Source organism: Stegostoma tigrinum, chromosome 33 (genome assembly GCF_030684315.1).
Source record: "Stegostoma tigrinum isolate sSteTig4 chromosome 33, sSteTig4.hap1, whole genome shotgun sequence".
In the NCBI taxonomy this organism is placed as follows: domain Eukaryota; kingdom Metazoa; phylum Chordata; class Chondrichthyes; order Orectolobiformes; family Stegostomatidae; genus Stegostoma; species Stegostoma tigrinum.
The window spans coordinates 27,180,487-27,193,402 of record NC_081386.1 but is presented as its reverse complement, the minus strand read 5'-3'; the positions used below and the strand labels follow the sequence as shown (position 1 = coordinate 27,193,402).

The 12,916-nt window shown below is 42.8% G+C and overlaps 1 protein-coding gene across 3 annotated transcripts in view; it reads left to right on the top strand.

Moving 5' to 3' along the window:
* Positions 1–12,916, top strand: part of chd2 (chromodomain helicase DNA binding protein 2) — a 96,004-nt gene that overhangs the window by 79,406 nt on the left and 3,682 nt on the right. For 2 of the 3 annotated variants that reach the window (XM_048562966.2, XM_048562964.2), the window contains 7 exons: positions 1,220–1,342; positions 2,630–2,761; positions 3,913–4,050; positions 8,332–8,463; positions 10,029–10,207; positions 11,045–11,141; positions 12,555–12,768. In XM_048562966.2, the coding sequence (XP_048418923.1) occupies positions 1,220–1,342; positions 2,630–2,761; positions 3,913–4,050; positions 8,332–8,463; positions 10,029–10,207; positions 11,045–11,141; positions 12,555–12,768 (1,015 nt within the window). Of the gene's footprint in view, positions 1–1,219; positions 1,343–2,629; positions 2,762–3,912; positions 4,051–8,331; positions 8,464–10,028; positions 10,208–11,044; positions 11,142–12,554; positions 12,769–12,916 lie in introns of those variants that run through there. The other variant, XM_059639218.1, reaches the window with a different exon arrangement.

Genomic DNA, 12,916 nt, shown 5'->3' with positions numbered 1-12,916 from the left:
GGAATTGTGGGAGATATAGCAGTTTGGATCAGAAATTGGCTTACTGAAAGAAGACAGAGGGTGGTAGTTGATGGGAAATGTTCACCCTGGAGACCATTTACTCTTGGTGTACCACAAGGGTCGGTGTTGGGTCCACTGCTGTTTGTCATTTTTATAAATGACCTGGATGCAGGCGTAGAAGGATGGGTTAGTAAATTTGCAGACGACACTAAGGTCGGTGGAGTTGTGGATAGTGAGGAAGGATGCTGTGGGTTGCAGAGAGACATAGATAAGCTGCAGAGCTGGGCAGAGAGGTGGCAAATGGAGTTGAATGCAGACAAGTGTGAGGTGTTGCACTTTGGTAGGAGTAACCCGAAGGCAAAGTCCAGGGCTCATGGTAAGATTCTTGGTAGTGTAGATGAGCAGAGAGATCGCGGTGTCCATGTACACAGATCCTTGAAAGTTGTCACCCAGGTTGACAGGGCTGTTAAGGCATATACAGTGTTTTAGCTTTTATTAATAGAGGAATCGAGTTCCAGAACCAAGAGGTTATGGTGAAGCTGTACAAAAGTCTGGTGCGGCCACACTTGGAGTATTGCGTACAGTTCTGATCACCGCATTATAAGAAGGATGTGGAAGCTTTGGAAAGGGTGCAGAGGAGATTTACTAGGATGTTGCCTGGTATGGAGGGAAGGTCTTACGAGGAAAGGCTGAGGGACTTGAGGCTGTTTTCATTAGAAGAAGGTTGAGAGGTGACTTAATAGAAACATATAAAATAATCAGAGGGTTAGATAGGGTGGATAGGGAGCGCCTTTTTCCTAGGATGGTGACGGCGAGCACGAGGGGGCATAGCTTTAAATTGAGGGGTGAAAGATATAGGACAGATGTCAGAGGTAGTTTCTTTACTCACAGTAGTAAGGGAATGGAATGCTTTGCCTGCAACGGTAGTAGATTCGCCAACTTTAGGTACATTTAAGTCATCATTGGACAAGCATATGGACGTACATGGAATAGTGTAGGTTAGATGGGCTTGAGATCGGTATGACAGGTCGGCACAACATTGAGGGCTGAAGGTCTTGTACTGTGCTGAAATGTTCTATGTTCTATGAACTGCAATTAAAATGCCCACAAGCATGGAGCGCAGGGTAATTCCTTAAGGAAATTGTATAAATGTTATTTTTTGTTTGGTGCAGTGTCAGGTGTAACTGATTGCACACATCGAGTATTTCTCCTCTTCCAGATTCTTCCAGATGATCCCGACTGCAAACCGCAAGCCAAGCACCTCCAGTCGCGAGCTGATTATTTGATTAAGCTTCTGAAGAAGGACATGATCAAGAAGGATGCTTTGAAACAGGAAGAGGAGGTTAGTTAAATAGGTGTGAAGCAGCACTTGGGTAAGAAAGCTCAGATTCCCTGGACACACTGACTCAGAGCCACATGATGCAGACGAGATTTATTGAGAATAGAAGAACCAGGAGTAGGCAATTCAGTCCCTCGAGCTTGCTCTGCTATTTAATATGATTGTGGCCGATCTCATCTTGACCTCAACTCCACTTTGCTGCCCACTCTCCATAACCTTTCAACCCATTACTAAAAATCTGTGTATCTGCTCCCTAAATTTACTCCATGTCCCGGCATCCACTGAACTGTAGGCCAGTCAATTCACAACTCTTCGAGAAAATTAATTTCTTCCCATCGCTGTATTAAATCTGCTGCCCTTTATCCTTGGTCTTGAGGATGAGCTGGGTGAGCAGCCGAGGGAAAAAGGGAATGCTGGTCTTGTGGGCAGAGTTTTATTTGGTGCATACGCAGTAGCATAGAACAATCTGTTTCTCTGATGTAAATTGCCCTTCATTTGCAGCATTACCATCTGATTCACTAATGTCCATTAGGGAAGGAAACTGCTATCCTTACCTGGTCTGGCTTGCATGTGATTCCAGATCCGCAGTCATGTCGTTGACTTTTAACTGCGCTCTGGCCTAGTCAGCAATACCGTATCCCATGAATGAATAAAAAATATTAAAGAAGAGTATGACTTATATTTACACGGCATCTCATCATGACTTCCGATATGTCAAAGGTCTTGAGACAGACAGGCTGTAATGGTTGCTAACATATGTGACCCTACAAAAAGAGGTGTTTAGTCAAGTTGCGATTTTGGAGGTGGGGTGCGGGTGCACTGGATGATGGTGCATGTTTGGTGGTTGTAGTTGAGATCATCAGATTTATTCCACAGTCTTTCAACAGCAGCAAGGAGTTAACAGCATTCATTAGAAACTCTGGAAGTGGCAGTAATGGCTTTGATTTCGCATCTTGTCCAAAGCCTGATGCCTCCCAATAATTTAACACCATTCAGCTCTACATTGAAATGTCAGCTTGCTTCTTTGTCCTAATTATGGAATGAAGCTTAAACCTACAATGTCTTGGCCTGAACATGTCCGCACTGCCAATTAAACCAAACTGATACACAAATGTAAAGTGAGGCAAAGAGATTCCTTGGTTTTCAGTTTTTCTTGGCTTTTAAGCAGAGAATGGTGTGGTAATGTTGGAAGTTAATCCTGCATATTGTTTTGATAGAATACTTGATTGGGAAATTCACTTGTGTTTAGATGCTGCAGAATGTTTTGAAAAGTTGCTTTTTCTTACATAGACAAAACCAAAGAAGAGGAAACCAAGAGTAAAAAAAGAGAATAAAGCACCTAGGCTGAAGGATGAAAGTGGCAATGACATCACAATCCCTCGGCTTTCTGACAATCCTTCTGAGGAGGACGGAGAGCTGAAGGTAAGTTGTGGGAATTTGGTGCTTAAACAGAGGCTTCCTCTTGAAGTTGACTCGCAAGAAGGGAATAGGTGGAAAACATTATTGCAATTTATCCAGTTGTGCTTCTACAACACTGAACAGTTTTGCCTCTCAGTTTTGTCAAGCAGTTGCACAGAGCAATCAAATGCATGTAGGCCATTTAGCCATTGGTCCCAATCCTTTCAGAGTACATGTAGGAAGGAGATTGAAATAGGTTAACCTAACATTACCTGTTGATCCCCTCTTTAGGTCTTCCCTACACTAAAAAATGACCATTTCTGTCATTTAACTTCTAGCCACTACATCTTTTCCTGTTCTCACACTAAACAAAGCCCATCACTGCGCTGAGTTTATGCATATCAGTTCTCATCACTATTTCTAGTCCTCTTCCTTTGCTTTGCAAGTAGATTTTTTTTAAAAAAGCTTTATTCTCCATGTATGGGCACTGCCGGCGGGGTCAGCATTTATCTGTGAAAAGACGCTGCTGAGTTGAGCCATCAGAGTCTGTATGGTGAAGATGGTTCTGCAGTGATCTTAGCTGTGGCGCTCAGGGGATTTTTGTTTTGTAACCTGTGGTTCAATAGTGATAAACCAAGAACTTGTTTCAGTATGTCTCCATCAGTCTACTTCAATGAGTTATCTTCTGTCAAGTGGATTAGACAAATGGCCACAAAATCACTTCTGGCCCAGCATCATAGAATTGTATGACACAGAAGGCAGCTATCGGGCTCATCTTGCCTGTGCTATTTGTTTGAAAGAGCAGTCTAATTAGTTCAGTTCATTTCCTGTCTTCCCAGTAGAAGTATTTTACACATTACAAATAATGTTTACTCACTGAATGAGAGAAATTTGTAATCCATTGCCTTTAAGTGTGGTAGTAGATGAGATGATTAATAATCTCCAAAAGGAAATGGGATGCAAGTTGGAGGAAATAAACCTCCGGGCATACCAGGGGAATAGGACTAGACGGGTGACTGTACAGAGAACCGTATGGACTTGATGAGCCAAATGCTTGTCTGCTATGCCATTGATTCAGTAAATGAGCTATGATGAAGCTGACTACCAGTAAACAGGGCACTGTTCACAACTGTCTCTTTAAAAATTTCATTTCAAATGCTTTGATGTTCCTGCAGGATGGTGGCTTGGATGGAGCTCCAGTGAAGAAAAAACTGAAGAAGAAAGACAACAAGGAGAACAAGGAGAAAGGTGATCTCAAGAAGGAAAAAGATGGGCAGAAAGGGAAAAAGAAGACAAAGACTAAGAAGGACAAGGTAGTGAGAGATGTTAACTTGCATCATCAAATCAAAGGCAGAAACTTCCATAGTAGCTCAGACCATCCTGATGTGAGTTACTTAAAAAAAAAAGGGGCTGAAGTAGGCCATTTGGCCCTTCGAGCCTGCTTCACTGTTCAGTAAGATCATGACTCATCAGTCAACTCAGTACCCTGTTCCTGCTTTATCCCCATACTCTTACATCCCTCTCATCCTAAGAACTGTATCTAACTTTTTCTTGAAAATATTCAGTGCTTTGGCCTCAACTGCTTTCTGTGGCAGAGAATACCACCGGCTCACCATTCTCTGCATGATGAAATATTTCATCACAGCCCTAAATGACCTATCCCCTCTCCTCAAATTCGTCACCCTCGTCCTGGACTCCCCAGTCATCTTCAGTGTCATACCTGCATTTACCCAGTTAATCCTTTTAGAATTTTATAATTCTGTAAGATCATCCCTCATTCTTCTCAAATCCAGTGAATAAAACTCTTAACCAGGCAGGTCTGTCTTCATACATCAATCCTGCCATCCCAGGAATCAGTCTGGTAAACATTTGTCACACTCCTTCCATAGCCAAACCAGTCGTCTTCACATAAGGAGACAAAAACGGTACATTTTTTACTGCCAGTTAGGTACTTTCAAAGTTTAGTCACATGTTATGACTAAAATAAACAATCGAGGTATCTCACTGCTCTGACTCTAATCTGTTAGCCACTGTTGACTTTAGATGTTCTACCAGGGGTGGCCAGGCCTTCAGTTGCCTTTTCTTAAATTTATTATTTCATGGGATGTGGACACTGCTGTCTAGGCCAGCATTTATTTCCCATCCCAACTTGCCCATGAGGAGTGGTGGTGGGCTGCCTTCTCAAACCGCTAAAAGTCCTTGCGGTTTAAGTATAGCCGTGGTAGTATGAAAAAGGAAGTTCCAGAATTTTGACCCAGCAACAGTTAAGGACAGCAATGTAGTTCCAAGTCAGGGTGGTGCGTGTGACTTGGTGGGGAAGTTGCTGGTGGTGTTCCCATGCATCAGCTGCTCTTGTCCTTCCAGGTGGTAGAGGTCGTGGATTTGGAAGATGCTGTCGGCGGAACCTTGGTGAGTTGCTGCAATGCATCTTGCAGTTGGTACCTACAGCTATACCTGTGTTATTGGCAGAGGGAACACTCCTGGATGTTGTTAGTGCGGTATATTAGGCGTGGTAATTCTCTCGTGTGAGATGGTAATTATTTGCTGCTAATCTTGCTGTACATTGACACACACTGATCCACTATCTGAAAAGTTATAAATGGTCTGAACGCCCACTTCTGACCTTATGGCAGGAAAGTCATTGATAAATCAGCTGGATATTGTTGGGGCACTACCTTGGGGAACATAGGGCTCTTGTAGTGAAGAGGTAGTGTCCTCACCTCTGAACCAGGAGGCCCAGTTTCAATTCTCACCTGCTTCAGAGATGTCATAGCATCTCTGAACAGGTTGGTTAAAAAACACCCACTGTGAGGAACACCTTTGGTAATGACCTGGGACTGTGAAGGCTGACCTCCAATTAACACTGCCATTTTCCTTTATCTTAGTTAGGGTTCCAACCAGCAGAAGGTTAAAGGACCGCCATTGATTCCAATTCTGTTAGGGCATGTCAGTGTCAGTCACATGTAGCCTGGATATCAAAGGGCTGTGCCTCTCCCTTCCCATCCTGATTTAAGCTCTTCTTCCATTCTTGGATCAAGGCTTAAATGAGGTAAGAGCTGTATGACCCTAGCAGTACCCAAACCGAACATCAGTGAGCTCTCATAGCTGAATAAGCGCTGTTTGTTGGACTGTTGACAACATCTTTAGATTAAATTAGATTTCCTACTGTGTAGAAACAGGCCCAACAAGTCCACATTGCCCCTTGGGTCTTCCCACCCAGACCTATCCCCCTATAACCCACACACCCCTGAACACAACGGGCAATTTAGCATGGCCGATCCACCTAGCCTGCACATCTTTGGACTGTAGGAGGAAACCGGAGGTCCCGGAGAAAACCCACGCAGACACGGGGAGAATGTGCAAACTCCACACAGACAGTCGCGTGAGGCTGGAATTGAACCCTGGCACTGTGAGGCTGCAATGCTAACCACTGAGCCACCATGCCGCCCCAATCACTTGCATCACTTTAATTTAAAGAATGGCTGCAAGAATAAACCGTTAAACAAAAATAATCTGAAAAAATCAGGAGCTGTATGAATCTTTGTTGATTTAATAATTAAGGAATGCTGTGGTGGTGAATGGAACATTCAGTTAGCATCCGGAAGTGTCATTGTGTTTGATTATTTGTTTTAGTGTTTTCTTCCCAGAAGGTAGACTTTCATGCATCTCCCCCTCTATGTATCCTCAGCTGCTCTCACACATTCATCATAGAATCAATTGCATCTATTCCACCATATTCATTATCCAGCTCAATCAATATATAAAATACATGCCTTTCATTACACTGACAGTAACTGCCCCTGTCTAATGTTTGCTCAACAGATGAGACTGAAGATTGTATACCCTTCTGTTTGTTGTTATGTATTAATTTGCTATTTTCTCTGGTAGCCTGATGAAGCAATAACGGGCTAGGTTGAACTGTTCTTGATTTTCATATACAGGGCATAGCTGGGTCATTTTCCAATCGCTGGTTAGATTCTAGTTGTACAGCTGTACAGGACCACTTAAGGGGGCACAGCAAGTTCTGGAGCTCTAGTCTTCTGTGTCATTGTCAGATTGTTGCCAGGGCCCACGGTCTTCGCAGTACCCAAAGCCTCTGGCTGTGTCTTAGCATCAAAGTGGGTGGAGTTGGATAGCTTGAAGACTGGCGTGTGTTGTTATTCAAGATGAGGCCCAGATGGATCATTCATTCAGAACTTCTGGCTGAAAGGTGGTTTAAAATCATGGTATTGTTGAAGCCTTGCAGTGCAGACAGAAACCATTCAGCCCATCAAATCTGCACCAACGCCCCAAAGAGCATCCCGATCAGAATTACCCAGCGTATCCCCAAAACCCCTCATGAGGTTTTTACCATGGTCAATCCACTTAACCTGCACATCTCTGGACACTACAGGACAATTCTTAGCATGGTCAGTCCACCTAACTTGCAGATAATTTGAGCACCCAGGGGAAACCCATGCAGACGTGGAGAGAAAATGCTTCAACCTTGCCTTTTGCCTGTAACTGAAGCACCCTCTTTTAAATCTCTTTCCAGCTCTAGTTTGCTTTACCTTTTTAAGATGCTCTTAAAACTTATCTGTTTGACCAAGCTTTCGGTCATCTGATCCAATATCCCCTTTGGTGGCTCGATAGCATATTGTTTTACAAGGCTGCTGGGAAGCCCTTGGGATTTTTTTTGCATTAAAACTGCTGTGTGTAATATGCATTGTTGTCCAAATACCTAGATGCTGGGGCTGTGGAATCTGCCCATTAGCAAAATGCAAACTCAGGCTAGTGACTTCAACCTTCTCTGACCTCAAGCATTCTGCAAGTTCCTAGTGAACAGAACTACATTGCCATCCTAAGGGATAGCAAGAACTGCAGATGCTGGAGTAAGAGATAACACAGGGTGGAGCTGGAGGAACGCAGCAGGCCAGACAGCATCAGAAGAGCAGGAAAGTTGATGTTTTGAGTCAGAGAAGGGATCTCCAGCTCCGCACTGTGCTACGTTGCCATCCTAGTTTGGGCTGACTGACCTACTGTCAGAAGCATTGTCGGTCCCTGTTGCTGTTGCTGGTGGAGTTGTGAGGTGCAGATCACGAAGTAGAACAAACAGCCGAGCCAGAAGCTCTGAAAGCTTAACCAACATATCACCTTGACAGTGTCTTCTCGACTGGTGTTTATTTTTGATGTAAGCAAGTTCAAGAGGATTTGACACCAACGTGCGTTTGTGCAGAGATTGATTTTAGAGCTCTCTCAGATTGCTTGGATGAAGGTTTCTGGGCTAGTATCTCTGGTCATTCTGGAGGAGAGTGTACTCTTAGCTCATGAAACCTCTGATTAGGCGTCAGATTTGGGAACCATTGCCTGTTCCTACTTTCCTGTATGGTTAGTTAATTCAAAACAAAATACTGCCAAGTAGACAGCAGATAATGTATCTGTGGAGAGTAAAACAGTGTTAATACTTCAGACCAATGATCTTCCACCTGTACTGAAATATTAACTGTTTCCCAGTGCTGCCTGAACACATTTTCTGTTTGTTGCAGAGCTCCAGCATCTATACTACTTTGTTTTGTGTTACTTTAGGTTATTTTCTTTCTTTGTCTTCCAAACAGATGAAGTCTGATGCCAAGGACAAGATTCGGAAGTCTATGTCCACAGGTCCAGTTCACATTACAGCAGGAAATGACCCAGTGCCAATTGGAGAGGAGGGTGAGGATGAGTTGGACCAGGAAACATTCAGCATTGTAAGTACCTGTATCAGAATTAAAAGGGAAATTGTATGCCTGAGACTCTTAGCTAAATTTTTAAAGTTACCCTATAAAGAATGGCTGCAAGAATAAACCATTAAACAAAAATAATCTGAAAAAATCAGGAGCTGTATGAATCTTTGTTGATTTAATAATTAAGGAATGCTGTGGTGGTGAATGGAACATTCAGTTAGCATCCGGAAGTGTCATTGTGTTTGATTATTTGTTTTAGTGTTTTCTTCCCAGAAGGTAGACTTTCATGCATCTCCCCCTCTATGTATCCTCAGCTGCTCTCACACATTCATCATAGAATCAATTGCATCTATTCCACCATATTCATTATCCAGCTCAATCAATATATAAAATACATGCCTTTCATTACACTGACAGTAACTGCCCCTGTCTAATGTTTGCTCAACAGGTGAGACTGAAGATTGTATACCCTTCTGTTTGTTGTTATGTATTAATTTGCTATTTTCTCCAGTCACTTGCAGATTAGTTTTTTTCTGTCTAAAGTCCACAATCTGAATGAATTCAATTTAGCAGTAGTTCCAGGGTGTAGAACATAGATGACAAAACATAAAACTTTGATATTCGATGTCTGAGATTCAGCTTTGTTCTCGATTGATGTATCCTTTGTTCTGACAAAGCTGAGGTCAGCCTTCGGGTCATACTCTGTCTACACTGTCAGTTCAGGTTAACTACAGAGAACAACTCCCACACCATCCCGTCACGCATTTAAATAGCCAGTTTTCATGCCTGAACAAAGGAGGGAAGAAAATCATCCATCCTGCTCCTGATGTCTTTCCACTGATATATGTTCATTGTATTGTTAAGATACACAGGTGGTGAGCATTGTTCAATCAAGTACCAAGAGCACTTTGTAGCCCTCTTGTAGCAAGGTGGTAGTGACCCTACCCCTGGACAGGAGGCCTGGGTCCAAACCCCATCTGCTCCGGAAGGCTATAATAACTCTGAGCATATTGATTTGAAAAAGCGGTTAAATTTAGAAAAAACAACAGCACTTGTAAAGGAAGACTGCTCTTGTTAGTGTGCCTTTAAAGGGCTGTCTCCTGTTTAATTGGTCTCAACAAAATATTCTCAAGAGTGACTGCACCATTTATGGAGCTGTCACCTTGTTTATTTAGTTTAATTAGTTATTCAAAAACAGTAGAAAGAGATGCTGTTAGGCAGTGAGTTAGTTTGCAGAAGGCAGATATTTGTAATGCTGTATTCTTTAAATAAAACTAATCATCGGGGAGAGGATTTGCATCTGGTTTCATGCTTCACCTTTTAATATCTAGAATCTTTGGCAAGGAAGTGAGGATGTCTAACTGCTTGGTTGAGGACAGATAGCACTCACCTTCAGGAGATAAGCCATGCATTTAGTTATATCTTAGGCTGAGTAAGTGATGAACCCATTTAGTGAGGTACCACTCAAGTCAGAACTCAAAAAAGATCAAGGGTGCAGCTAGTCACCAAAACGGAGATGATTGGGTTTTGAAATTGTGTGGCTGATTGAGCATCTGTGAAGGAATATTCTTTGTCGTTTACTCTGTCAGTGCAAGGAGCGAATGCGGCCAGTTAAGAAAGCTCTCAAGCAGCTGGACAAGCCAGAAGATGGGTTGTCTGAGAAGGAGCAGCTCCAACACACCCGCAGCTGTCTACTGAAGATTGGTGACCGCATCAGTGAGTGCCTTAAAGCATACACTGACTCTGAGCAAGTCAAGATCTGGAGAAGGTACAGTGTAATGGTTTTCTTTCAATACCACATCCATTCCACGGCCACGTTGGGTCTCATTCACGTAGGGTGAGATGAGCTCAGCCTTTTTTTGTGATATGCACAAAAACGTAAATATTACTGTCAACTAGACTTGGCTGTGTATTCAAATGGATTTGTGGATTACTGTTTTCTGATTGTAATAGTGGGTGTAGATTCTTCTATTCTCATGCAGGTGCAGCTACTGTAAATAATCTAAAACAGGGATAGGAGAGCAAAGTTATTTAGAAACATCAAAATGGCTATCACGAGTTCAACTCCAACACGTTATCTAATCTCCACTGATGACCGCAGTGCTATGTTTCAAAGATACTATCATTTGGATGGACTGTTCCAACCAGGGAAGTTGAAGGCATTGAAGGAGGCCATTCAGCCCATTGTGTCTGTGCTGCCATGAAAAAGGACCATCCAGGCTAAACCTACTTTTTCAGTTAGTAGCATTACAGTCTACAGCACTTAAAGTCCATCTCCAAATATCCCTGAAATGCAGTGAGGGCTTCTGCCTCCATCAACCTTTCAGCCAGTGAACCCCAGTCCCACTTGGAAAAATTTATTTTCTGTTCCCTGCTAATCCTGTGTTAACTACTTTAGAAATATTAGATGGGAGGGTTGAGTTGTCTCCTCAGGTTAAGAGCAAAAACAGATGATTTTCAAACCAGGCATGACCTTGTATCTGATTTTTCCTCCTAATCTGAACCATTAACCTCAGTATCTCAATTTAGGTAGATTGCAAGGTCATTTTAACCCAGGAAGTGCTACAGCTATTTCACTAAAGCATTTCTTGTCTCATCTTCACAGAAATCTCTGGATTTTTGTCTCCAAGTTCACTGAATTTGATGCCAGAAAGTTGCATAAACTGTACAAGTTAGCTCAGAAGAGGCGGTCCCAGGAAGAGGTAATGATAACCCAGTCACATTCACATTCACTTGATATTGCTCCACAGGGTCCCATGCATTTCCCGAGTGTGATACTAGTCAGAATGAGACTTGAGGGACATAGTATTGCCCTACTTCCCTGTCCTGTCAGGAGGAGCTGGGCAGGCTTGGTACCACGCAATTTAGGAAATAGAGTATCTCAGGCATTTAGATTACAGTCACTGGAATTCTTCTTGTGTTCTTGCTGAGAACAGACACTGAAATGAAAGGCAAAGCTTCCATCAGGAGTGTAACTGAGTTAGAATTGAGCAAATATGAAACTTATTAGATCTTGAGGGAACTTGATCCGGGTAGATTTTGAGAACCAAGAGCCACAGTTTAAAAATAAAGGTTAAACTATTTAAGGTAGAAATGAGGTGAAATAAGTCCTCATGGTGGGTAAGTCTTTAGAATTGCCTTCCTAAAGGCAGTGAAAGAAAAACTTTAATTATTTCTAAAGCAGGGGTGGTAGATAGGTTCTTAATGACGGACAGGATGAAAGATTACTGGGAGTATGCAGGCCAGTTGAGTTGAGATTAAAATCAGATCAGCCACGATCTTGTTGAATGCTGGAACAGGCTAGAAGGGCTGAGTGCCCTTTTCTTGTTCCTTGTTTGTATGTGCACAATAAGAACAACGGCATCTCTCAAGATGTGTGGATGAACATAAGAAATAGGAGCAGGAGTAGATCATTCAACCCCTCAAGCCTGCTGCTGCCTTCTGTTAGATAATGGCTCATCTCCCCCAGACCTCAGCTCCCCATAGCCCTCAACCTGACAATTCAGTGATCTGTCTACATCCTATTTAAATAATTTCTCTGATCTAGCTTCTGCATCTGTCTGGAGTAGAGAATTCCAGACATTGACTACATTCTGGAAAACAAAATTCCTCCGCATCTCAGTTCTAAATGATGACTTCTTATTCTGAAACTTACTCCCTAGCTTGAGATCCTGCCACAAGTGGAAAGGGCATAAGGGAACACCCATTTAAAACTGAGCTACAGAGGAATTTCTTCTCCCAGAGGGTAATGAACATGTGGAATTATCTACCCAGAAAGTTGTGGAGGTTAGATCACTGAAAAAATTTAGGTAGGTTATTGAAATATCAGGGAGTTGAGGGCTGTGTTGAACTGGTACAAAAGAGGAGGCGAGTCTTAGAGCAGATCAGCCATGATCTTATTGAATGATAGACTTGAGGGGCTATGATTCTTGTGTTCTGATTGGTAGAAAGGTTACTCTGGGTCTTGCACCCAAGGATTAAGATCCAGATGGATGCTAATTGGGGATATTGACTAACGTGTCTCCTCTTGAACACTACTCAAATTATTTCTTTTCCACCAAGCCTCTGCTTTTCTGATTTAATTATGTCCTCCTCCAAAATGCTGCTTTGTCTAGGAAGAACAGAAGAAGAAGGAGAATAATTCAGAGAGTAAACGTCAGTTTAAACTGGAGCCTTCAGGATCAAGTCGTGATTCTATGAATTCTCAGTCTCATGTGCAGCATGGTCCTCCTCCTCCTCACCTGCTCCCACCCCATCATCAACAACAAATGCATGGTCATCACCGGGAGCCCTACAACCAGCTGAACAAGCGGCCTTTCAACAATGCAGGTAACACATTTCCTTCACCCACACCCCCTCAGCCAACAATGGGGAGGACTTAGTGCAGTGCTGGATATTTCGCAGCAACTCATTTGTCACCGTAGGGCTCTGTACCCCCTGTGTCAGGCACCTACCTTCATACAATTCCTGCAGTATT